A 25,750-nucleotide genomic window follows, 5' to 3' on the forward strand; every position below is an offset into this window, starting at 1 on the left:
TATCCCTTAATGACTTGCGGCGCGCAGGCGCATCAGTGAGGTCCGCGGCGCGATGCCGCGTGGTGGCTGCGGCGCCTGCCCCGGAACTACATATTCCAGGAGGCCTTGCGGCGCGCTGGAGCCGGAGGGCGGTGGCCCGCGGGGCGGTGACTGCTGCGCGTCCTCCCTGATTCTGGGGTTCACGCGAATTTTCGCAGCTCTCGAGCAGGCGGGAGGCCGCCGGGCTCTGCCCGCAGGCGGCCAGCCCCTCCCGTAGCCGAGCAGAGCGAGGGCGAGCGCCCAGCCGACCGGGTCGCGCGATGGCCGCGAACGTGAGTGTCTCCTGGTCCGCCGCACCCCACCCAGGCCTCCCCGCTCCTGGTAGCGGCCGCCTGGGTCCGACTTGCCGGCCTGACGCTCGTCGGCGCGTGCGGCCCTGCGCCCTCTGCGTGGCCCTGTCCCGGCTGTCCGGGCCGCGCGTTTGCGGGGCGGGGTCTCAGGAGGTGCGGTGGGTGCCGGCGTCGGGGTCTGTGCGCAAGGCGCCCTCCCGCAGCCCCTGCTGCCGCTCTCGGTGCCCGCCTGGGCCCTTGCGCTCCTCCTGCAGGGGCTGCGAGAGCCGGCGCGACCTCCGAGGCGCCAGGGAAGCCGGTACCGCCCGGGTGGGGCCCCTCTGCGGGCCGACTGCAGTGCGCGGGCGGCGGGGGGCCGGGAGCAAGCGTACCCACGGCCCGGCCCCTGTGTCCTCGGGTGTGTTTGGCTAGAGGGGCCCTGGCCGAAGGTGGTCCCTCCGGAGGCCTGCTGGCCGGGTCTCCCCGCAGCCGGCCTGCCTCGGGGACTTTGCGATTCACGCCCAGCATTCATTCAACAAACCGAGCAGCACCTCCCTCCAGGGTGCTGGGTGTGGGAAGGCTGGTGACTCACCACTCCCCTCCTCTGTGGAAGTGCTTCTGGAGCCAGCGCTGGTGCCCTGCCAGCCCCAGCACACTCCCTCCCTCCTGCTTTGCTGGAGTGTCCTAGCCACTGGCCCCTGGCCTGTTACACCGTCTTTCCGGCCTCGCTAATGCCCCCGCTAATGCCCCCGAGGGTCCTCCCTGCCCTCCACGCCCCTGGAGAGGCAGGGTCTGTATCACCCACAGCCCTAGTAGGCTCCACCTCAGCCAGAGTTGCCTGGGAGACCTAGAAGTCATGAATGCTGCGCCTAGGAAAGCCTCAGGGGTGGCCCAAGACCCAGGGTCTGCCAGGGGAGAGGACAGTCAGGAGACCAGCCTGCCCCCAGAGGTAGACCCCTGTCTGCCCTCATACAATATTTTACAGATTGAGGATTTGCCCACTAGGCAGGCACTTGCCTGGGGTCTCACAGCCTGCGTGGCCAGCTACTGCATGGGAAGATGCTGAAGAGAGCAGGCTTTGGAGTCAGGCCGACCTGGGGGCAAATCCAGTTTCTTCCTCTGAGAAGCTGTGTGGCCTTAATCACTCTGGGCCGGTGTTTCTTCGTGGGACCTGTTAGTGTGAAGTTTAAGGGAGTCAGCCTGTGACTAGCACAGTGCCTGGTGCAGAGAGGGTGCTTACTTAATGCATGAAAAAAAAAAAAATCTAGGTTCACAGTCTGCCGCAGATGGCCCTGGTGAGCAGAGACTCTCTTGGGTGTACTGGCACCTGTCTTTTGCCAAGGAATGTGTATGAATGTGGGTATCTTCTGCAGCCAAACCTTTGTTGAGTCATCCCGGGGCTGGCTGCACGTTTACAGGAGCCACCAGGCCTGGTGAGGAAGAAAGATCTGAAGGTGGTGGGGTGGTGCAAGGAGGTGGCATGATTTCTTCATCGATGCAACGAAACTGCCCTGGGACAGAGGTTCTGTGAACCATCTCCATTTTACAAGTGAGCAAATAGGATCAGAAGGTTAGATAGCAAGTAATACAGGGTAATTTTCAGGGCCCGTGTGTAACCTCTGTTCCATCACTCATTGCTCTTGCTCAGGAGCCTAGAGTGCTCATTGAGGACATGCATATGTATTCAGCACATATCAAGGAGCCAACATCAAGATAAGGGGCTCAGAGGTGGCCTTGAAGGGGGAGAAGAGAGGCATTGGAGGGTGGCCCTCAGGCTAGGGAAATAGAGTGGGTAGTGAGCTGTGGGTGGAGGAAATCTCTATGATCCTCCATCCCAAGACCATCCATGTTTACTGGATTTTTTTTTTGGAATGTGGGCTGAGTGTGTCATGTCAGTGCCCACCTTGCCTGAGCTGCACCCTCCTGTGCCTCTCTTTCTTCCCTTCAAGGTCTTCCATGAGCTCCTAGATGTGGCTCCTAGATGTATGCTGAGGGGAGGCCCAGAGTTCTGGAAGTCATGCCCTCTGGCTTCCCAGTTGGGGGCTGCACTGCTAATAGCAGGATGGACTCCCTTTCCTGACACTCTCTGCTGCTGGCTCCCAGCATTCAGCTCTCCTTATAGCCCAATAAGTGAGGAATGTGGCTTGGAGCACAGTGGTAGAAGAGTGGCCTCTGGTCTGTCCAGATATGAAACCTAATTCTCCCTCTCAGAGGCTGGGTGATCTGGGCTGGTGACTTAACTGATAAGCCTTGGTTTTCTCAGCTCTGAAATGGGATAGCAATGGCTTGCCAGTGACTGGCCTGTGATAGACTGGCGTGGTGCCTTCGCCATCATTATGATGGTGGATGGCCACCTACCTGCCTGCAGTGAACTGCTCTATTAACGTTTCCCAATGGAATTGGAAGTTAGACCGTTTCTGAGTGTAATGAACATCTGGTCCCTGCGGGTCCCTGCTGGAGCATTGGGGGACAGTCAGAGATTATGGCATCAGCCTTATTTGGGCAGAGGCTGACCTGAATCTCTCCTCTGGTCCCCTGTGCCAGGCGCTTGGCTCACTCCAAGTGCGCATCTCAGAACCACTGTCCACCTTTGTGACTTCTGTCAGCTTACCCCCAGCCGTGGCACCAGTCTCGGGTGCCCGTTACAGAGAAAGCTGGGAGCATTCCCACCAGCTAGCACCTGTACATTCCACCTTGTGTCCTGGGCACTGAGCTGCCTGATAATTAAGTCCTTTGGTTCTCTCCACAACCCTGTGTACTGGATTTTCATCCCATTTTACTGCTGAGGAGATGGAGGGCATAAGAGGGATAATTACTCACCCAAGGTCTCATAGCCTGAACACAGACCCAGCACTCTGGCTCCAGGGTCCCTTGACGATGATTCTCCGTCAGCAGTGGACACACCTCAAACCATGCTTTTGTTATCAGCTGGATAAAACCTGACCCACTGACTCTGGAGATTGAGGCCTACCACAAACCCACCTGGATGTGTCTGGCTGCCCTCATCTCCCTCCACCTTGTGCCTCCCCAAACCCAGCCAGAGCTCTGCTCCCAGAACTACTTCCTGCTTCCTCACCATTGCTCAAACAGTTCCCCCTCCGAGGGATGCTTTACGCCAGGGTCTGCCTCTGAGATCCCAATCAAACGGCCCCTCCTCTGGGGAGCCTGCTGAGATCCCCAGCTGGAAGGGGTCACCCATTTAGCCCTGGATCTGCTCCTCACCAAACACTCAGCATGGCCTAGTACCGTGCATGCTTGCAACTCACTGGCCCTGCAGCCTATCTTCCCTTCCCTCACTCCTAGAAGATCCAGCACGGCCCTTGGGAAGCTGAGCCACCGTGTGTTGAATTGAATGAATAACACATGCCTAGTTACGGCTTTGGAAAACGGTTTGACGGTTTCATAAAAACACACCTCTTCCCTATGATTCAGCGATCTCACCCCTCTGTGGGTATTCCTTACCTAGTACCCAAGGAAATGAAAGCCCTACGTCTTCACAGAAACTTCTCCAAAAACGTTCATAGAAGCATTGTTCATGATAGCTAAGAACTGGAAGTAACCAAAATACCCACCCACTGGTGAATGAGTTGACAAACGTGGTATACTCATGGCTGGAGCGCTACTCGGCCACATACAGGAGTGAGCTACTGATACACACCACAGGGTAGATGACCCTCCTCAGAATCTGGACAGAAAGAGTTTGTGGTGTGTGATGGCCCCATTTGTTCCATAAGAGGCCAACTCATCTATAATGATACAAATTCAAATCGTTGTTAACACTAGGGAGTGGGAGAGGAGAGTGTTGGCAGGAAAGAGGCACAAAGTAACTTTCTGGGATGATAGGAACAATCCCTGTCTTGATCTGGATGCTGGTCAAATGGAGTAAGCATTTGTCAAAGCCTATCAAACCAGGTGCTTAATATCTGCATTTTTACTGTATGTAATCGAAACTCGAACAGTATACACAAATAGCAAAATTCAGTTTATTTTTTAAAAAACTAATTTTCATTTTGATTTTTTTTTTTAATATTCTTTTTCTCAGTATTCCAGTACGAGTAACAGGAGAGAACATGTCAAAACTACGACCAAGCCCCAGCCAGGCTTCTTGGAGCGGCTCAGCGAGACCTCGGGTGGGATGTTTGTGGGGCTCATGACCTTCCTGCTCTCCTTCTACCTAATTTTCACCAATGAGGTAAAATGTCTAGAGTCCCGCTGTGCAAAGTGAGGGTCCCTGGAGGATAGTCTTCCTAGCAAAGGGTGTGAATCCAGAGGTTGGATGTGGCCCAGATTTTACAACAGGTGGGATGGAGGGGGACAGTGATGGTGCTGAATTAATCAGAATCTTTCTCGTGTGACTTATCTCATAACTGACTTAAGTAGGAAGATGAATGGATCAGTTCACAGGCCTGAAATCCTAAGGTAGGACTAGCTTCAGGCATGGCTGGATCCAGGTGCTCATGTTGGGTCACTAGGAATCTCCATTTTTCCATCTTTTGCCTCTGCTTCTCTATTGTGGGCTTTTCTTTGACAGGTTCTTCCTTTGTGGTGGTAAAGGTGGCTCAGCAACTCCAGGGTCACATGTAACCAGCTTAGCAGCCCCATCTCTTTCAAAATCAGTATAGCAAAAGTTGCAGAGAGAGGTCTCAGTGTCCTGGCTTGTCTCAGTCCTCTCTCTGAACTAATATTTGTGGACAGTGGACCCCTGTTTGATTGGCTCGGCCTAAGTCACATGATACAGAGGCCCCCGCCCCCCATAAACCACAAGAACTGAGAAGAAGGCAGGCAAGAGGGTGGAGGAAGACAGGGAGGGAGCACACAGCAGACAAAAGGACCAGCTGCTCCCAGCATGGGGTAGTGCTGAGAATTAGAGGGTGTGGGTGTGGGGTGGGTGGTGCAGCAGGAAGAGAGCTGCCTGGAAAAGCAGGAGCTTTGGCTCTAGTTCCAACCATGCCACTTGCTAGGCCTCAGTTGTCCAACTGTAAAATGGGGAGATAAGTCCTCATGCTTCCTGAGGCCCTCTCCTGCCAAGATACATTGCAGTGAGCACAACTGTGCTGAACCACACCTGAGTTGAAATCCTCACTCCCTTTTGCTCCCAGGGCCGCGCACTGAAGACAGCAACCTCCCTGGCCGAGGGGCTCTCGCTTGTTGTGTCCCCCGACAGCATCCACAGTGTGGCTCCGGAGAATGAGGGGAGGCTAGTGCACATCATCGGGGCCCTGCGGACGTCCAAGGTAGGTGTGGTGAAGGTTGCTGGCCCCACCGGACACTCAGGGTACGTTGCTAGATGTTGTCTGGTTGAGGATTTTTGAGTGCCCGGGCTCTGGTGAGGGACACATGGGTGTGACTCCCGGCTGCACCACTCAGCAGCCACGTGGACCGATTGCTCCCGCATCTCAGCACCTTCATAAAATGCAGAGGATAACTGTAACAACTCGGGGGTGGGAACAGCTTTGAAGAGTCCATAGGATTAGATAGCTAATCTCCTTGCACGGTCCTGGGCACAGGGCAGGGGCCTTACAAGTGGGTGCTTCAGTGATGATGATAAGCCTGTGTGGCTGGTGTACGGCTGAAAGGTACTCTGGTTATCGGACCTCCTGTTTGAGCTCTAAATACACTGTCATTGGCACCATGCCATTGGGCCGTGCAGCCCGAGCAGGACCGGGAGGCTCATGGTCCTGGGCATTGGGTGTCAAGGACTTAGGACAGGCAGCCTTACCTGATCTTCCTGCCCAAAGCAGCCATGGTGGCCTTCATTCTCTCCTTGTCCGCTGTAACCTCTTTCCCATCTAGTCCCACTTTCTCTGGCATCTTGGGCTCACGTGAGTCTTGTCCTATATTTTATTTTTTTTTTCTCTGTTTGATTCTCTCCGAAGCTCTTGTCTGATCCAAACTATGGGGTCCACCTCCCGGCTGTGAAGCTGCGGCGGCACGTAGAGATGTACCAGTGGGTAGAAACAGAGGAGTCCAGGTGAGGCCCCGAGGAGTGAACAGTCCATCAGGGATAAAGAAAGTGCAGGTGGCAGGATACGTTGCAGGTGGCTTTTTATTTTGACACTTCCAAAGTTTAAAGTATGAAATCTTCCACTCAGAGAAATGTCAAATTATCCCAAAGTTCTTAGTCAATGATCTTTTGTGTGGAGGTGGCAGGAATCTAATGCAAGTGGCTCAAAGAAGGGAGGATGCTGCTTGTGGTAGAAAGTCACCCAGGGATGGGCAGGCTCGAGACATGCCTGGATCCAGGCTGCAAACGGTGCTTTCCTCTGTGTGGGCTCCATGGTCTCTCCCATGCCAGAGCAGAGGTGGCCCCGGGTTCCATCCTGTCTGTTCCAACACAAGCTGTCATTAGGCGAGGGTCGCTTAGAGCTGAGTGGCCTGGACTGTGAGTAAGGGATGGGGGGGGGGGGTGGCTCAGGGAACTGTGCTAGAGCACAGGGTGAAGCCAGGTTTCTGAGTCCAGAGGGTGGCCAAGTGGAGGCACATTTTATCTCAGGATGAGAAAGTTCTTTTCTCCAGCGTGGGCCTCCAAAGGACGGAGCTGGCTGTGTGGCTGGGAGTGAGTACCTGGTCTCTGGGCTGCTGTAGACAAGGTCAGCTCCATTTGGGGATTTTGACCTGGCAGCCCTGTGTTGCTTCCAGCTGGAGATACTCAGAGACAGGAATGCCTCAGGGGTGATAGGCTGACTCTGGGGCTGCCTGTGCTTTCCCTGCAGGGAGTACACGGAAGACGGGCAGGTGAAGACAGAGACAAGGTATTCCTACAGTGAGTACCACCCCCACCCTCCTGCACACACGTGGTCTCTGCCCTTAGCCAAGGCTGACAGCAGTAGGGAAGGCATGGAACCAGGCATTGGGAGCCCTGGGTGCCCATCCTGGGAGTCCTGCTCTTCCATCTGTCCAGTGAGGCTCTAGGAGCCACCCCTTCCGCCCTGCAGTGGCCATGGGCTTAGATAAAAGGACACAGAGCCAGTGGCCCTCAGACCAGTGGCCACTCTTACTATGGTTTCCGAGTTATTCCCTCTCCCTGTCACAGACACTGAATGGAGGTCAGAAATCGTCAACAGCAGAAACTTTGACCGAGAGATCGGCCACAAGAACCCCAGGTGAGAGCTGGGTGCCCAGGCCTGAGCATAGTCTTGCCTGCCAGTGGCAGGCCCCCGGCCCCAGCTTCCCCATCTGAGTGATGGCGTGGAGCTGCTTCTGCCTCATGAGTTGATGAAAGTCGGGGACATGGTTCTGAGGCCGGCTCCTGCGCTGGGCACCAGGCACATGGAGGCGAGAGCTGACTTCCTGAGACCACACAGGCTCCCTTCAAGTTGTGAATGTGAGGCCTGTACTGAGTGCCTGAAGGGATTTGCACATCCAGTGCCAGGGAAGCATTCTGTTACCGGCTGTGGGGGTGGGAAGACAATCAGAAGGACTTTCAGGAGGCCATGGATTTGATGTAGGCCTTTGTAGGATGTTGGCAGAGGGCAGTTAGCTCAGAGACATGGGGGTGGTGAGATGGGCTTAGTGGTGGAGCCATGGGAGGGGCTTTGAGTCTGCACCGTGGCTGGCACGGGAGCTCCCTGTGGCTGGGGAGGGCCTGGGAGGGTCTGAAGTCCATCTGACAGCGGGTGGCTGGGGAGGGGAAGGCCAGTAGGGGCCCTAGGTGAGAAGGTATGAAGTTCTGGGAGACAGGAAGAGGGTGCTCCACCCAGGCGAGGGGGACAGGAGCCTCCAGGGGCAGGTCTGGTAAACACAAGCTGTCCCCAGTGCCTGGGCTGGTCTGGACTGGCAGGAGCGCCTGGGTGGGAACCCTGCCTGGCACAACCCAGAGACCCAGAGGGCTCCTGGCCAGTACCCTGCTCTGCCAATAGCTCCTTCTGCCCCACAGCGCAATGGCGGTGGAGTCCTTCACGGCAACAGCCCCCTTCGTGCAGATTGGCAGGTTCTTCCTCTCAGCAGGTGAGTCTCTGGCCCCTTCAGATGACCCAGCAGCACCCAGAGGCCGTGTGCTTCTACTTGGCCGCCTCGTAGGAGCTGGGGTCCCCGCTGCCCCGGGTGTGGGATCGGCCTGCGCTTTCCCGGCATCATACGTTGGGCTGGGGGCCAGAGGGAAGGCAGGTAGGTCCCCGGGAGGTGGGAGACTTGTGTAGAGCAGCCCCATCCCAGCCAGGTTCCCCTGAAGGCGGTCTCTTCCAAGTACTGCTGGTGCCTGGTCTGACCAGACAGAGCTGAGAGCCCTTCCTAAGCGGTCCCAGAGCCAGCGGTAGAGACAAGGCTGCCCCCCACGGGCTCCACCTCTGAGCCCCACCCAGCGTGCAGCAGTTCACTGCAGGCCCCTCCGAGTGACTCCAGACAGAGGCTTTCCAGGGACAAGGCAGCACGGCCGGCCACAGTGACTCCTGGGGTGGGAGAGAACACAGGCCCCAAATAGCCAGGGTAGGGAGGAGGGGTGGAGGCCCAGCGCAGTCAGGGCAAGGGAGGAGAGGCCTGGCCCTACGGCCTGGCTCGTGTGGCTGCTGTGCTGCTGGCTGCTGTGCCTGGCAGCCCTGGCCTCAAGTGTCATGCAAGCAGCCGGGGAGCCAGGCTCAGACAGGGGCTCAGGCTGTTCTCAAAGCCGCAGCCAGGGAGGCTTCCTAGAGGAGATGGAGACTGAAGGGGGCAGCACTAGGGAAGGAGGGATTGGAGATCCCGGCGCTCCCCTTGGGAAGGAGGTCAGGCTGTGGGGTGTGCGGATGGTTGGGAGGTTGTTTGCACACCAGTGTTGTAACCGCTGCACACTCCTCAGGCCTCATTGACAAAGTAGACAACTTCAAACCACTGAGCCTGGCCAACCTGGACGACCCGCACGTGGACATCATTCGCAGGGGAGACTATTTCTACCACAGCGAAAACCCCAAGTACCCAGAGGTACGCAGGGCTTTGGGCTGTTCATGTAGCGGAGATCAGGGCCTTGGAGTGCCCCTCCCCCCGTCTCCCCGCCCCACAACATAGAGGACGCACATTCCTGTTTGGGACTCGGATTCGGTTCAGTTTAATCCACCTGGCCAAATGAAATTGGAGGGGGCGCCTGGGCCACGGTGTGGAGGCGGGAGAGCAGTGTGAGCCTTGGGGTTCGGTGGTGCTGGGGACATGGGCCCAGGCTGGCTGCCCCGGGCCTCACACAGCCCCCCGCTCTTCACTCCCAGGTTGGAGACGTGCGCGTGTCCTTTTCCTACGCGGGGCTGAGCGGCGACGACCCGGACCTGGGCCCGGCTCACGTGGTAACCGGCTTCCCCGCGCAGACCCAGGCAGAGCCACCTCACCTCCCGCTGTGCACGGGGCCCTGAGCGCATGGGACCCTTCCTGTGTGCATGCACTCCCGCGGGCACACGGCAGGCGTGCCTTTGAGCGGCCTCAGCCCTGTGTGCACCACAGCTATCCATGGACACCCGTGGGCCCCAGGATAAGGGGCCTTTCTCCTGCTGCTTTAGAGGGCCCTCCTGGGAGAGTTCCTCCAATCGCACACTCCTTTTCTCCCCCCAGCTCCCAGGCTTTGCTCTGTAAATACTTGGTTTCAGGTCTGTGACCCTGTCACATGTCACATGCAGTTTCACCCCTGGCCCCGGCCCTGACACAGGCTTCTGCGCCAGGTCCTCCCTGGAGTTGTGAGTGGGCTGGATCTCCTCACTCTCCTTGCGGGCACATGGTGCAAGGGTTGCCGGGGCCTGGCTGCCTGATCCCCTCAGCTCTAACCCTGAGGTCTCTGACCAGGTCACTGTGATTGCCCGGCAGCGGGGTGACCAGCTGGTCCCCTACTCCACCAAGTCAGGGGACACCTTGCTTCTCCTGCACCACGGGGACTTCTCGGCAGAGGTGAGCTGCTGCTGCCCATCTGTGTGATGGAGGGGCAGGCGTCTCCCCCTTCCCTCGCCCCTCCCGTGGTTATTCAGCAAGCGCCCCCACTGGGAGCACAGCCAGCACACTGAGCAGGGGAGAAGGTGGCAGGAGTACGTCTCCCCGTGTGTGCAGCAGACCATGCATGGCACGGAGGACAGAAGGGGGGACACAGCGGACCCCTCCTTCTCCAGCCTCCCGTCTCCTGGGGGGAAGGGACTTGGCCAGGAGAACCGAGGAGTGAAGATGCCTTGCACTGAGTGTTGTGAAACGGAGGTGGGAGATGGACTCTGGGGAAGCCTCTCCCAGTGACAGTTTTGCTGGGTTACAAGTGACGAGAAAGGGGTCAGAGCCAGCAGCATTGGGGTCAGGCAGGAACAGGAGCAGCAGCTGCCACCCAGAGAGGACATGGGCCTGGGAGGCCCCCGTGACAGGTGGGGGCCTCTTTCTGAGCATTGGGGACCGTGCAGGGATCAGAGCAGCTGATCCTGGCACTGGAAGGAGGGCTGGCACTGTTCCCCATCTGTAAACACCTTCTTTGTGCAGATGGTGACTAGTTCAGTTGCAGCCCTTAAAAGTTAGCCTCTCGTTTCTAGGCAAAACCCGTGTCTTTAAGTTCCACATTGTTGACCGCACAGCACAGCGGTCAGCAGTGGGTAGTTCTGTTCCTGCCTGGAGGGCTGTGGGACTCTTCAACCCATAAGTGGGCAGGTTTGGGATGGGGGGGGGGCCTCCTGACCCTGGTGTTAGGCGCTCAGCTGCCATCCTTCCCACCCCAGCCCCAGCCCCAGCGGGGGATGGGGCTCACCTTCCCCCTTATCCAGCCAGGACCAGGGTGTGGCAGGCAGCTCGCAGCCTGTTACCAGCCTCAGGGCGGGGTTGCCACCTCCCAGTTGGGCGAGCATGAGTCATCCTTTCCATTGGTGACTCTGGGAGTTACTAAAATTAGGAGGCCCCATTCAGGCCTCCTCTCCCTCCTGCAGCTCTGGCCCCTCCCCACACTTACCTCCTGCAGGTGGAGGCCCAGGTCTCAGAGCTGTCCCCCAGAGAGGTGTGCTCCCAGGAGGGAAGGCTCAGACCGTGCTGACCACCCGGGGCCTCCGGTGCAGGGTCTGGCATCTCTGCCAAGCAGGGAGAGAAGGCCCTGAGCTAAGGAGGTGGCGAGGGCCCTGCAAGTCAGGATGCCCAGATTCCAGTCCCAGAGGCAGTGTGGACAAGTGTGGACACTGGGGTGGCCCCAACTCAAGCCCCGCGCTGCCTTCCTAGGGCTATAGGGCCTTGAGCCAGCTGTTTATCCTTTAGGATGAGAAGAATTATGATTACCTGATTTGGTTGTTGTCAAGATTATTTGTTCATTTATTCAGAGTCTCAATGTCCTTACCTGTAAACTGGAGGTAAGGGTGTCAACCTTGTGAAGTTAGTCTGAGGATTAAGAAAGGCAGTACTTGTAAAGCACTGAGGACAGCAACTGATAGATGGCAGGCAGTAAGTGGTGTATTGTTATTGTCCTAGGAAATGACAGGGGGACTCTAAAGAAATGGCATTAAGGCTGACACCAGAAGAATGTCAGTGGGCAAACTTGACTGTGGGTAAACTTGTTCCAGGTGGAGCAAGCACATGTGCAAAGGCCCCGGGGCAGAAGGACACTTGACCTGGTCCCCAGACAGGCAGCAGGGCCTAGGGGGTGGTAGAAGCAGGGAGGCCAGTAGGGAGGAGGCTCCTGCAGTGGTCCTGCTGGGAGAGGGTGACAGTGTGAGAGATCTAAGGAAACGTGGACACAGCATTTGCAGGACTTGCTGGGACCAGATGGGAGGTGGGCCCTGCGGGGAGGAGCAAGCCAAGTGTGACACACCTGTTTTGGCTTGTGCAGGTGGTAAGTGGTTGTGGCGTTCACTGAGGTGGACATGACAGAGGGGAAAGGTTGGGAGGGAGGCTGCAGGGTCCTGTCAGATGGCACATGGGCAGCAGAATGCCCAGGGCTGCAGCTGGAAACCAGGGGCCCTGGCAGGGAAGCGCCAAGGAAGTGGATGGGGCTTGCAGGGAGGGCGGAGAGCAGCCAGAGGGGGGCGCAGCCGTGGGCCCTGAGAAGTGGGGTGGGTGGGGGTAGTGGGGAAGCAGAGAGCGAGGGAAGGGTGTCGGGGGTGAAGCAGCACACGGGACGCCCTCGTCCCCCCAGGAGGGAGAAGGGCCCAGTTCATCCCAGATGAGGCAGTGGGCTAAGGACTCCGTGCCTGCCCCAGAGGTCCCTTCTGCCCCGGCCTATGCTGTGCGCGACCGGCAGACACTTAGGCCCAGGCAGGGGATGTGCCCTCCCCTCCCCTGGTCTGCTCAGAAACAGCCAGCGACTCCTGAGTTGTCGTGGAATGGACCCCTCGGCACCTGCCCTGCCAATGGGGGAGGCCGGTGGCCCCTCAGAGACACAAGACCTGACACCCCTCCCCCACCTCATCCCACAGGAGGTGTTTCATAGAGAACGAAAGAGCAACTCCCTGAAGACATGGGGCCTGCGGGCAGCTGGCTGGCTGGCCATGTTTATGGGCCTCAACCTCATGACCAGGATCGTCTATACCCTGGGTAGGTGTGCAGAGACAGGTGGGGGGACCTTGCTCACCCTCATGCAGCCCGTGTGCCACCTCTGTGCCTCTCACCACCAGTGTGCCTTCCGGCTGCAGTGCTCCTCAGGGCGGAAACCGGGGCTGTGTCCCACCCGCAACACTGAGATGAACAGGCTGAGGAAGGCAGACGGGGCTTCCAGGGAGGGGGATTAGCTCCTGGGGGGCTGGCGTAGCCCCTGTGATCTGTCCCCAGCCCACCTGCTCATTCCTTTAGCTCTTCATTCCACAAGTGAGCGGGCGAGGAGACGAGCCAGGCTTTGCAGCGAGCCAGACCTGAAGTCTGCACGTCAGAGCTCTGGATACTTGGGTCGTTCCCTTTCCTGCCTCAGCTTCAGTTACCTCACCCTCAAGGGCGGAGTTTTGTGAATGTTTGGCAACTAGGAACCCCCCCCCCCAAAAAAAAAATAAACCATAACGCTTCCCTCCTCACCTCAAGACCTGGGCTAGATCTGGGGCAGCCAGCACGTCGGAGCGCACGGCAGAGTGCTGGGCTGCTCATGGGGCCAGACTCAGTTGCTAGGTCCCCATGTGGCAGAAGGCTGAGGCCTCAGGTGACCGAGTCCGAGCCCACGGTGTTGAACTGGGAGATGGTGCTCCCCAGGGGACCTGCGGCAAACCTTACCCCAGTGTGTTCCTACCCAGATGATCCCATCCAGCCCACACTGGGCCCCAGCAGAAACCTCTCCCCCAGTTACTCTCTCTAGCTGGCAAGAGGCCTGGCCACATCCCTCCCAGGCTAGGAGGGGAAAGGACACTGTCCCCCCTACCACCACAGCTGGCATCTTGCACACCATTTGGGAGAGATCAGAATCCAATCAGAATCCCCCAACCCCAACTTCCCTTTGCACTGAGCCCCTCACAGTTGTGTGACCCCAGGCAGGCCATTTCCCCACTCGGAGCCTCCTTCCCCCACTGTCAGAGGACCCTGTGATTCTGCCCTCATCTGGAATGCTGATGCTCCAGACACAGGGCAGAGGTCAGGGCCTGGAGGGGCTAGAAGTGCAGGTGGAGGGCCTGGGGGAAGCTACAGAGCAGAAGCATTCCTTTGCTCTTGTTTGGTCCCTACGGACTTAGTGAGCACCTGCTGTGTGCACCACACCGCTGGAGGCCCTAGGGTGAACAGTGAGCAGGACAGACAAGGTTCCTGTCCTCTCAAGGCTCAGAACCATAGCTAAGAGCTCAGGCTCTGGGCTCAGTCTTGGGTTTAGATCCTGGCTCTGGCACCTTCTAGCTGTAGGACACTGGACAAGTTGAACTCCCTGGGCCTCGGTGACCTTGTTGGTAAAATGAGGATAAGAACTGTACCCGCGTCCCTGGGCAGGCAGGAGGATTTGGGGAGATGATCCACAGAGTTGAACAGACCAAGATGAGCCAAGAGGTGGCCTGCAGGGTCCTGGAGTCACGGCAGGGCAGCAGGCCTTGCTCTGCAAACCCAGTGGCAATAGACCCCCAGGGCCTCCTGGAACCAAGTGAAGATTCCCCCCACAGACAGACGTCAGCTTCAGCATGCCAACCTGGAGGGGTCGACAGGCCAAGGACAGCTTAAGTCCAGGTGGATTAGCTGTATCCCAGACTTTCCCATGTTGGGCCAGCAGCCAGGGAGATCCTTGACCGGGAAGGGGGGGGGGGCAGCTTAGGCTAATTTGTTTCCCTCAGCCCTGCACAGAGCTGGGCACAGAGATAATTGGTAATGACTTGAATTAGAATTAACAGACTCCTCCAGGAATGGCTGAGGCACCCAAAGAGGCACCCGTAGAAGGTTCTGTGCAGTCCCCTTTGTGAGTGTGCAGCAAACAGAATCTGCCACCATCACGGGCACATGTCTTCTCTTGGCCTCAGACTGACAGCCACATTCATAGTTGAGAGGTTACCAGGCATTTCCTCCTGCCTGCTCCCCTGGAGCGGTGCATGGGTCGAGGTGTGCACCCCTCCTCTGGACCTGCCAGCTCTCACAGGAGGTTGTCTGCCTCCCACCACCACCCCTGTCCTGTCCTCACTGGGCATCAGGGACCCTTCCCCATCTGTAGACAGTAAGGATCCGCTCACCTCCTATGACACAGAGCGTGGTGGCCTCGGAAACCTCACGGCCTTTCTTTTCCTCACAGTGGACTGGTTCCCCGTCTTCCGAGACCTGGTCGACATCGGCCTGAAAGCCTTTGCCTTCTGTGTGGCCACCTCACTGACCTTGCTGACCGTGGCTGCTGGCTGGCTCTTCTACCGGCCCCTGTGCGCCCTCTTCATCAGCTGCCTGGCCCTGGTGCCCATCATCATTGCTCGGACACGGGTGCCAGCCAAAAAGCTGGAGTGAAACAGGCCCTGGCCCCCGCCCAATACCCACATGGTCCTCAGGATCCAGCTCCCCCAGCCTCGCCCTCCCCTGCCCCTCACCCAAGCATGAGTCCACGACAGTGCTGCTCTGCTCCTCAAGGGGTCAGACTTGGCAGTGTGCATGGACGTCAGGTTTGGTGTTCAGCAGTTCACGTCTTCTTACCCGTGGGCAACTCTGGTGAGCCGAAGGCGTTCTCCTTGCTTCCTCCTCTCTTAGGACTGTGCGTAGCCAGCTCACATGTTTGCTTAGCTGATGTCTGTAGACAGTGAGGTGGTGACACTACACAGACCTGCTGCCTTAGCACTCACTGCCCCTCATCCTTGGAGACAGGCACCAGGGCTCCAGCACGGCCACCTCCTGCTCCATGGTTCCGCAGGGCCAGCCTCATCAGGCACCTCCAAGCCGTGCTGGAGTGCCCGTCACACTGGCCTGCACCCCCTAACCAGGGTGCCACACACCCAGCCTGGGCATAGAACCTGCCTTGGTACTTAGAAACACCACTTGTGTCATGGCAAGGAAAATTGGACGTCTGTTGGGCTTTACATGTTATCTTATGGTTTGGCCAGAAACTTCAAGGGTAGGATTTCCAAAGGTCCTGTTTGTTGTTTTCCTTTGTTACATACTTCCATGTATGTAACATATTCTCCTACCTGAAGAGGGATTTATTGCAAATCAGATTGAAAGAAACAAAACACTGCTTGAATGATGAGCAGTTCAGACTGTTACAGAAAAACTTTTAATCCATCTGTTGAAGTCGATTCAGGCTCGGAGAGTGTTAAACAAGAGTGTGACTCAGTGGTTTCACTTGGGGCCGTCTACTTGGGGCCAGTGGGAGGCTTGAGGATACTTTTGAAGCCAGTGTCAGCCAAGGGATTACACTCAGGGAGGAGATGGGAGTTTGTATGAGGTGGAGGAGGCATTTGCTTTCATCCTCTGGCATCAGAAACTGTTGATTTACTTGAAGATGAATTTTTTAGTCAGCCATTAAAGGAAAAGGCTGGAAGCTTTCTGATCCTAAGTGGACTCCCTCGTAGTGACCCCCACCAACCCAAATCAGGAGTCGGAGGCCTGAGGCTTGTGTAGCTCTCAGGCCTCATTCCTTTCATGGTGGGGGGCGGGGGGGGGGGCTGGTGCCTGCCTCTGAGTGGCTTCTGTCACATCCTGCGTCCACAGCTTCACTCCTACATACCATCTACCCACACTTCACTCCGTTCCTCTCACACTCGATGAAAGATCAAGTATGTTGTCACCTTGATGGTTTCAAAGATCCTTCGTATACCCTTTATCTTGTTCCTTGGACTTGTTCGGCCTGGCTGGGAGTGGTGGCTTTAGCAAATTAGTTGGTGGTTGAGTAAGTGATTGAAACTCCTCAAACAAGCAGCCTCACAATCTGTTAGCCTGGGAGGTCTGTGATGTGACTGGAGATTCTTTATGCTGAAAACAGCCAGTCCCAGAGATGACTTGTCTGGATTTAAGAACTGAAATAGTATTCACTACTGCTTATTACACAGCAGTTGTCACTGTATCTCTCCGCTCTTAAAGGATGCTTCTGGAAAACAGTACAACTAGGTAGTAGCTAAATACAAAATCTATGGGATTTGGTCTGTGTGACTTTTTCTAGTACAGATTTTAAGTTACTACGAATTTCAGTAGTGTTCTTCAAGAGCAAAATAATGTTAAGAAATATTTGAAATCTTTGGGAAACCATGAAATTTGTATTATCTTTGTATTTTTTATAAAAATTCAAAATAAATTTCAAAAGTAGCTTTTATAAGACCTTGTCGTTACTTTTTTTTTGAAATTTTCTCTTAAATAATTCAGCCATAGAACTAATTTAAGAACTGGGTGAACTTTTAGAACTCCGTTCTAAGTAGGTTTCAATTTTTCTTAAATGGGCAACTTGATATTTCTAGCACTTAGGAGCCTTGCCGACCAAAGCCCTTTGTTTTGGATTGATGTAAAGGACTCAGACCTCCACCAGCTTCAGAACACGTCAGAAGAGGTGGCTGGAGCCAGAGTGACACTGTCTAATGGGCTCCCCCAAGGCTTTCTGTTGGCACAGACCCGAGCTCCAGCCCCAGGCCTGCTATGGCCTGGCTGTGCGATGGTGGCGAGCCTATCATCTCTTGGTCTCTGCTTCTCATCTAGAAAATGGCAGCAATGCCTTTCTCCCTATGGCACTGTGGTGAGGGCTCAGTGAGCTAAAGGCCATGAGGTGCCTGACATGTGCCACATTAGCTCTTCACTTTTTGCCTTGTGTTCTGAAGCAATGGGCAGCTGCTGGTTGTCCACTCTGGAGCTAACACTGTGTGCTTTTTGTGACAAGATTTGAAGTAGGTGATTTCCCAAAACCACCTATTTCTCAAATCTGAGGTTCAGTTCCACAATGCTTCCGAGGAATGGACATCTCCCCAGATAACCGGTGGCTTACCTCTAGGAGAGGGGGGGCTGTGGTGCCGGAAGCAGGAGGCTCTGCGGTTTCCAAGGCAACCTCTGTTTGTTTCTCACCAGCCCTCCAGCCAGACTCTTGCTACAGATGAGTCACACCGCAAGTGTTTTGTTTGTTTCCCTTGGATAGAACTGGCTCAAATTTTTAATGGCTTCCGTCAAAGGTTAAAGAACATCTTCCCTTGCTAACGCAGAAAGAAAAAGTTCCCTGTGTGGAATGATGAGTTCCCGGTCTACCTGAGAACAAAAACCTGGTCTTTAGTCTTAACATGTGGACAGATCACCCCATCATGCAGGTGTTCTTAGCCGGCAGCAAATCTGGAAGGAAATGCAAAGCTATGTCTTTTTAGATAAAGGTTTTATTTTTTCTCAAAATGTTACAAAAGTTATTTCTCCTGAATATCGGCAATGCATAGAGCGTTTATAAACTTATCCAGCAATGAATAAAATCTAGTTTAACACTGATCCACTTTGACCAACAGTTCTTTAACTCTCAGTGTTTCTCCTTTTCTTTCCTGATTTTAGTTCTTTGTTCCATCTTCTGCCACCCTGAAGTGTTACCCTGAAAAGTAGACCCCAACATCGTAATGGAAGGTGTCCATACTTAGCACCTGCCCGCTCTCCTACACCACAAGGAGGCAGCCTGAGGCAGTATTAGTAAACCCGGCTGAGGACAAAATGAATGGGCCGTGGGAAAAGGGTCCCAAGTCTGCAAGAGGCAAAAGCACGAGAGTCTGACAGATGAAGAATTCACCTGCAGATTCTAAATCACCCAGTGGTTTCTGTAAGAAAACTAACTCATTTCCCAAGAGGGGCTGAGTGCTGTGTAGGCTGCAGGGGAGTCTCCTGCGAAGGGTTCCATAGCTCAAACCAAAGGGGCATGAGACAGCTCTGAAAGCCCTGCTCTGGGTACATATGACAAGGCCTGGGCCAGACCAGACCCATGGCACCACCTCAGCGTCACCCCTCTGTCCCCGGGCCCTCATGGGCAGCACATGCTGCTTCTGTGCTTTCTTAGAGGAGATGCCGCTGCCACCACCTGGGCCTGCGTGGCAAGGGTTTGACGGGTAGCCACACCCATCACAGCTTCTCAAATGGGAACAGGTGGGAGGCCGCTGCCTTCTTTTCCCTTTTGGTCTTCTTAGAGCACTTTGGCTTCTGCTCTTCTTCAGCCTCTCGGTTTTGGGGCCAGGAGGCCGCCAGGATCCTGGATGCTTCTGCTTGAGAGCTAGTCCCCTCCTCTTCATCAGAAGAGAGTCCACCACCTGCATGTGCTTGGGGAGCTCCTGTACCACTCTGGAGAGAGAGGGACAATGGAGGGGAAGCGCAGGCCTCAACCAGATGGAAGGGAGCAATCGGGGCAGCAAAGCCCCCAGCAACAGCCCTTCCTGGAGTCAGTAACTCAGGGAAGGCAGGGCACCGTGTGGGGCTGGGGGAGACCCTTCCTCACACTGGGGCCTCTTCCAAGCAGGTACTAGATATCTTGCTCTGGGCTCAGTGCTGCCAAATGCAAAGATGTTTATGCAGGAAACTGCCTTCAAGGAGCATACAACCAAATCTAGGAGATCGCCAGGCCGGGGCTTTGCACATATTACCTCACTTCCGCACAAAAGTGCACCGATGTCTTCAACTGCACAGACCACCTCTCAGTGCCAAATGCTCGGGGGGGGGGGGGGTGTTCCCTGACCATGGGGCCAGCAGGGCTGGAGAGTGAGGCATGGAGGGTTTGGATGCAGAAGGTGAAAGCACATGAGTGGATGGAGTCAACACAAAGCCTGTTAAAGGTCACCAAAGGGATGTGAGGGAGAAGCATGAAAAAATATTTTTTAAAGACAATCTGCAGCATGTGGGGTTGGAGACAGGGAGAAAGCAGGTGTGGTTATAGCTATTCCCAGCGCACATTTCTGCGTCTGCCCAATGCTGACTTCACCACAGAACTGTGCGGAGGGGCCTCTGCCCCTATGGGAGCCCTATGAGGGCTGCCCATCAACTTTGCACCTGCGCCCACAGGCTGGCCCAGGCCAGCAGGTGCCATGAGATGGGAATTGAATGAGCAACCCCAGGATGGGAGGATGGCCACAGGGAGCAGTGCAAGGCTATGGGTGGTGGGTCAAACAGAGAAACGCGGGACAAGGCTCGTCCCTCCCTGGATGGGTTTAGCCCCAGATCAGACCCATGGCAGGTACACTGTGGTGTCAAAACATAAGCCATTTATGGGCAGACTCTGGGGCCGCGGTTCTGAGACCCCCCCTCTCCTGCCTGGGCTTCTTTCCAAGCAAGCCACACTGACCTCGTCCCCGTAACGAAGCTTCAGCCTCTCCCTGATGAGCAGTCCCCTGGCCAGCAGCTTCCAATTCCCTAGGGCCCGCTTCTCTCTTTTCTGCAGGCAACATGAAATGGATCACAAAATGTTAGGTACCTCCATTTTCAGGAAAAATGTAAAGATGGAACCTTTGAACATATAAAGGTGCAAAAGAAGACTTTTTAGTTAAGAAAGTTTCTCAACCATGCCAAGGCCATTTTACAATGACTGTCATTTATAAAGTGATGCACATAAAAGGTAGCAAGTCCGAAGCCTCTTTTTAGCTGTTAGCGACTATACCATCTTCAAGGAGGAGGCCACACAGACTTGGGACCATGGGCAATTCCTTTCAGCAGAGGCAGGTGTGTGCCACAGGTGCAGCAGCCCCCAGAGCCAGGATCCAGGGACACAGTGGCCAGAGATGGTGGGCTGTGAGGTGCAGACAGGACCCTGTTTATCAGGGGCTGGCTCCACAGGGTGCCTTCCACAAAGTCCGAGAGCTGGAAATAGCTCTGGAGCACACGGCCTCTCCTTTTAACCACTCTGCAAGTGCAGTACCTGCCCCACCTGGGGGCTTGTGTGCCCCTGCCATTCTGCTTTTGCACGCACCTCAGCCCACACCCACACCCACACCCACCCTGGCCGGACTGCTCACCTCCTTCTCCCTCTTTTCAATGAGTGCCTGCTCATTTTCCCAGGCGGCCAGGAGCACGTCTTTGTATTCCTCGCAGACAATGTACCCATCAGTTCTGTAAGGATGCAACACGGATGGTCTTACCTGATCCTGCTGCCTGCTCTGGCCTCTCCCCTCTCCGTTGCAGAGGCCAGCAGGTGGCTCCTAAGCGCCCAGAGCCCTGATGGATTCCCTGCATCAGCCGTCCATAATCCCAGCCACAGCTACTGACAGATGCCACCCATGCAGAAAGCAGGCCTGTGGACTCCGACACCTTGTCTTCTTCTCCAGGCCTGCCTAAGGGAGCTGGGATAAGGGATGCCCAACCCCACAGGAGGACAGAAGCCACCTGACCAGGAAGCATGCTGACACTGCTGGCTCACCCGTCACCACCCCGAGGAAATGGTTTTCACCTAGCATCACTAGCATGCTGTTTCATTAGTTCTGATGCCCTAGCATGGAGGCAGAGTAAAAGCGTGAAGGTAAAAGGTAAAGTGTTAAGGTTGATTTTGCAAATCCAGAGTAAAACCCGGATCATGGCCTCAACCCCCACATCGACTTCTTGCCCCTTCTCCAGGATGTCTCACCCCACCTCCGGCCCCCAGGAAGGTCCCTCACGCACATGGGATGGGAGTAGCCTTTATGGAAGTCGAAGCCAGTGATGGCCTGCACACAGTCAATGTCCAGCTTGCGGGCCACGCGGTGCAGGTTGGGCAGGTTCAGTTGGACACAGCCGACAGGCATCATGCTGGGCAGGAAGAGGTACACATTCCCAAATTCATTCCGGGGGACCTGCAGGGAGTGGCATACTGGGTCTAGATGGCTGCAGGATGAAGCAGGCTGGTCCTGACCCCACCAGGCGCTGCTGCCCTTACCTTGCCGTCCACAGCCACGGGTGGCTGGTACTCCTCCGTCTGCCACTTGCCAAACAGGCCCAGGTCATTTTGGTCCTGCAGCTGGGGCTCGGCGAGGCGGGCTTTCCGGGCCCGGTTGGAATAGCCCTTCACCATCTAGGCCAGAGGGAACAGCCAGTTTTCAAAAAGACTCCCACTTCCTAAGCACTTACTGTGTACTGGGCACTATGCTGAGTGCTTTACACCTGTGGCCTCATTTAACTGCCACGATGAACCCAAGACGATGTGCTCCTTATCCCCTGTACAACCCCTAGTACCACCAGCAACTCGAGTACTGCTACCACTAGCCAACCCCTCAGAGTGCTCCCTGCCCTAGGCACTGTGCCCAGAGCTTCTGTGTGTTAACTCAGATAACTTGTCAACAAACCCAGCAGGTAGGTTCTAACACTGTCTCCACTATACAGATGAGCAGCCTGGGAGGTGTAAACCATCTCCTACAGCACGGTCCTGAGGACCAGAGCCATGCTTTTACTGGCCATACCATGTCCTACACTTTCATCACTGATAGGGTAACTGGGACTCAGAGATGAAGTCACTTAAGTCCCATGGCCAGGTAAATGACAAGGCCAGGATTTAAATTAGTAACCACCCGGGTCATGCACCCTGGAAGGCACTGACACTTTGGGACCCCTCAGACATTCCCTGGTGATGTCTAGCAGCCACAATTGTCACTGAGGAGGACTAGCAAGCAGGCTTCGTAACTGCTACAAAGAGGAGTGGTCTGGGTGGGGCAGAAGATGGGCACTGGGCACACCAGCTGCCTGGAGGGTAGGGGTTAACAGGCTTCTCGTAAGGGATCACATACAGCCTCTATTCTATAACTTTTAAAAAACGTAAAATTTCTTGCATGATCTGAAAGATCCAACTTCCAAATTCCTCATTAAAGTAAGACATATTTGTATGCTTTTCTCTTCCTCCAGTCTTTCTCAAGCCAGAAAGGTCTACCCGGGATGCCTTTCCTGGGTGTGCACTCAGCAGCCCTTTGTGCCCATGCCTCTGCCCCCAGCGCGCCCCCCAGTGGTTACCTTGTAGGGCACTTCTCCCAGCCTCACCACACGGGCTTGTTTCAGCCAGGTATCCCGGGAATGCAAGGTGTGCACGCAATCCCTGTGGGGGCCAACAGGAAGAGACACATGGCAAAGTCAGTTCACAGCTGGCCGAAGGGGCACCAAGTGCATGGATGTACACCTTACACCACCTCCCAGAAGGGCCTCCCAGAAGGGCTCAGCCCTTGATTCTCTCCTCAAGCCCTGCTCCTGAGGGAACTGTGGGACCTGCCTTCCCTGCTGAGCCAGGGAGCACTCATCTCTTCCTCAGTTTGCAGCCTCAACTCTGGCCAGAGAGCAGGGTCTAATGAGCAAGGGCACCAATTTCCCTTCCAGTGTGGCCCTCCAGCTCCTGCTGAGGCTGAGCTGATTTTCAGCACAGTACTGTGCGCATGGGGTGCGTGCCTCCTCTGTGCCACAGCCTAGCAGGGTGACCATGCACAAGGCACTTTCCCTTCCTGACCCTCAGCATTGTCCTCTATTGAGGGATAATGAGCTGGGTCCTCTCTGCTTTGCCAGGCTGTGCAAAGACCACTTTCCAGGCACTGGAGCAGTGCTGCTCCGCCCACAGCATCCCTGTCCAGGCAGGGACCTCCACCCATACTCCCTCAGCAGGCTGCACAGCTCTGACTGCCCAAAGGAGCAATTATGTCCTGGTCATGGTCTTCACACAGGAGAGGAGGGGCAGGTGGACACTGTCTGGACACGACAAGCAGAACAGCAGGGAAGTGGACACAGCCCTGTCAGAATAAATCTCAGCTTCTATCCACTTCGCACCTGTTAGGATGGCTATTATCAAAAAACCGGAAAATATGTGTTGGCGAGGGTGTGGAAAAATTGGAATCCTTGTACTCTGCTGGTAGGACTGCAAAACAATGCAGCCATTGTGGCATATAGTAGGTTGGATCTTCAAAAAGTAAACGCAGAATTATCATATGATCCAGCAGTTCTACTTCTGGGCATATACCCAACAGAAATGAAAGCAGAATCTCAAAGAGATATTTGTACACCCATATTCACAGAAGCGTTATTCACAGCGGTCAGAAGAGGAAGCTACACAGGTGGCCATCCACAAACACCGGTCACAACATGACAAATACTGTTTAATCTCACTTTTACGGGGTCCCTAAAAGAGTCGAATGCAGAAGACACAGAGCAGCATGGTGACTGCCAGGGGCTGGGGGAGGGATGGGGAGTTACTTTTTGATGGGGACAAAGGTTCATTTTGGGAAAATGAAAAACTTTTGGAGACGGCTGATGGGTTGGTTGTACAGTATGATCAACATACCTAACACCACTGAGCGATATGCTTACAGATAACGGTTAAGTGGTAGACTTTATGTTACTACCCAACAAAAACCGTCTATCTCTAATGCTTTCTCCTAGGACTGACATGGTGGTCCCTATGGAGGGCTCCTCTTTCTTTCCACCAGACCAGCTCCCCCTCAACCATCTGAGGAAGCCTCTGCCTTATGACTGCTACCTGGGCGGCCTCTACCCAGGCAGCTGGGCACGGGGAGCCTCTGAGGTCTCAGACTGTCCGTAACTGAGGCCCTGACCAGCACGACGCTTCCTGACATGGAACAGAAGTCCCTGCCACAGCCCCTGAACAGAGGGTGTAGGGTGAGTCCATGCAGGACGTCCCCACTAAGAGGACTCATATCACCTACCCAAGTGATTGCCTTGTTTTCTCTTTCTTCTCCAATTTATTAAAAACATCTACTCTATTTTTTGGCCTTTCATTCCAATGTTTCAAAAAATCACTTCTTTTAGTTCTTTCTTTCTATGGTTTTCTATCTTAAAAGTTCTGCTTCTAGGAGAACTGGTTGGCTTAGTTGGTTGAGCATCTGCCTTCAGTGCAGGTCATGATCCCGAGGTCTTGGGACCAAGCCCCACATCAAGATCCCCCCTGAACAGGGAGACTGCTTCATCCTCCCTCTCTGCCCCTCCCCCTGCTCGTGCTCTCTCTTTCAAATAAAATCTTAAAAAGAAAGTTCTTCTTCTTCATTTTTCCCCCTCACCCTAAATTGACATTATTAAAATATTTTGTTTTAGGGGCAAGTAGGTGGTACAATCAGTTAAGCATCTCTTGATCTCAGAGTCCTGAGATGGAGCTGGGCGTCGGGCTTTGTGCTCGGACAGGGAGTCTGCTTGCAACTCTTTCCCTCTGCTCCACCTGTTCACATGCCCACATTCTCTAAATAAATAAATAAAACCTTAAAAAAAACTTGTTTTAATTTTGTAGATATTTTACATTCTTTTTCTAACTCTTATTCCCTTCCCCAGTTCTTTGGAATTTTTTTTTTTTTTTTTTAGTGTGGACAAAATATCCACAAAATATATCATCTTAACCGTTTCTAAGTGTGCAATTCAGAGGCATTAAGTGTATTCACACTAAGTAACCATCCCCATCATCCACCTCCAGAACTTCTCCATCTTCCCAAACAGAAGCTCTGTCGCCATTAAAACATCACTCACTTTAATTTTCATGATCATATCTTGTATTCCCTCCTTTTGTATATTTGTAACTTACATATTAGGGGTGTATTTTTTATTGCCCCATGTAAACTTTGTTGTACTTTTAATTCTTCCCCCATAACTTTTTTGTACCTGGTCTTTTTTAAAAGATTTTATTTATCTATTCATGAAAGACCCAGAGAGGGGCAGAGACTTAGGCAGGAGAAGTAGGCTCCCTGTGGGGAGCCTGATATGGAACTCAATCCTAGGATCCCAGGATCATGACTTGAGCCAAAGGCAGACACTCAACCAAAGACCCAGGTGCTCCACACCTGCTGGTCTTTTAATCCTTGTTGTTTTCATCTTCAAGCTATAATACCTTCTACACATGCACCACACAGGATGGCGGGCACACGCCATAAAGCTCATCACATTTGACTAAAGGGCTGATGTAAGCAGCCCCTTGCCCCAGAAGGTTGCCAGTCCTGGGCCATCAGGAAGCCCACAAAGCCACTGGGCAGCCTCACGCACCTGGAGTAGACAGCTTCTCCACGACAGTACCCAAGGATGGCAGCTGTTTCAGGGTAGATGGCCTCGTATTTCAGGAGATGCCTCTTCAGGGCATACAGAGGATGGTTCTTGTATGTGCCAATGACCGTAGGCAAAGGTTGGCCCAGGTGTTTTGCCTGGAACTGCAAAGGCCAGAGAGACCATGCTGAGCATGGTTGGAAGAGGTGAGGTCTGAGGCAGGTGACCCCTACACCACCATGTCAGGAAACAGTGGAGCAGAGGTTTCA

At 54.7% G+C, this 25,750-nt stretch overlaps 2 protein-coding genes across 2 annotated transcripts in view; one reads left to right on the top strand and one right to left on the bottom strand.

Moving 5' to 3' along the window:
- The first annotated feature begins 135 nt into the window (after positions 1 to 135).
- Positions 136 to 16,889, top strand: TMEM43 (transmembrane protein 43). The gene is made up of 12 exons (XM_055342754.1): positions 136 to 311; positions 4,351 to 4,500; positions 5,408 to 5,542; positions 6,185 to 6,279; positions 7,022 to 7,071; positions 7,342 to 7,411; positions 8,185 to 8,255; positions 9,082 to 9,203; positions 9,482 to 9,556; positions 10,047 to 10,148; positions 12,626 to 12,743; positions 14,890 to 16,889. The coding sequence occupies exons 1-12, from the start codon at positions 300 to 302 to the stop codon at positions 15,090 to 15,092; spliced, it is 1,203 nt and encodes a 400-aa protein (XP_055198729.1). The 5' UTR covers positions 136 to 299; the 3' UTR covers positions 15,093 to 16,889.
- Positions 16,890 to 17,900: 1,011 nt separating this feature from the next.
- XPC (XPC complex subunit, DNA damage recognition and repair factor) overlaps positions 17,901 to 25,750 on the bottom strand; it is a 29,220-nt gene continuing 21,370 nt past the window's right edge. The window contains exons 10-16 of the mRNA XM_055342753.1: positions 25,485 to 25,645; positions 22,476 to 22,557; positions 21,412 to 21,546; positions 21,159 to 21,328; positions 20,519 to 20,612; positions 19,852 to 19,941; positions 17,901 to 18,857 (exon numbers count right to left, since the gene is read on the bottom strand). Of these exons, the coding sequence (XP_055198728.1) occupies positions 18,642 to 18,857; positions 19,852 to 19,941; positions 20,519 to 20,612; positions 21,159 to 21,328; positions 21,412 to 21,546; positions 22,476 to 22,557; positions 25,485 to 25,645 (948 nt within the window). The 3' untranslated portion in view covers positions 17,901 to 18,641. The remainder of the gene's footprint in view (positions 18,858 to 19,851; positions 19,942 to 20,518; positions 20,613 to 21,158; positions 21,329 to 21,411; positions 21,547 to 22,475; positions 22,558 to 25,484; positions 25,646 to 25,750) is intronic.

The sequence above is a fragment of the Nyctereutes procyonoides genome, unplaced genomic scaffold (genome assembly GCF_905146905.1).
Source record: "Nyctereutes procyonoides isolate TBG_1078 unplaced genomic scaffold, NYPRO_anot_genome, whole genome shotgun sequence".
NCBI lineage: Eukaryota > Metazoa > Chordata > Mammalia > Carnivora > Canidae > Nyctereutes > Nyctereutes procyonoides.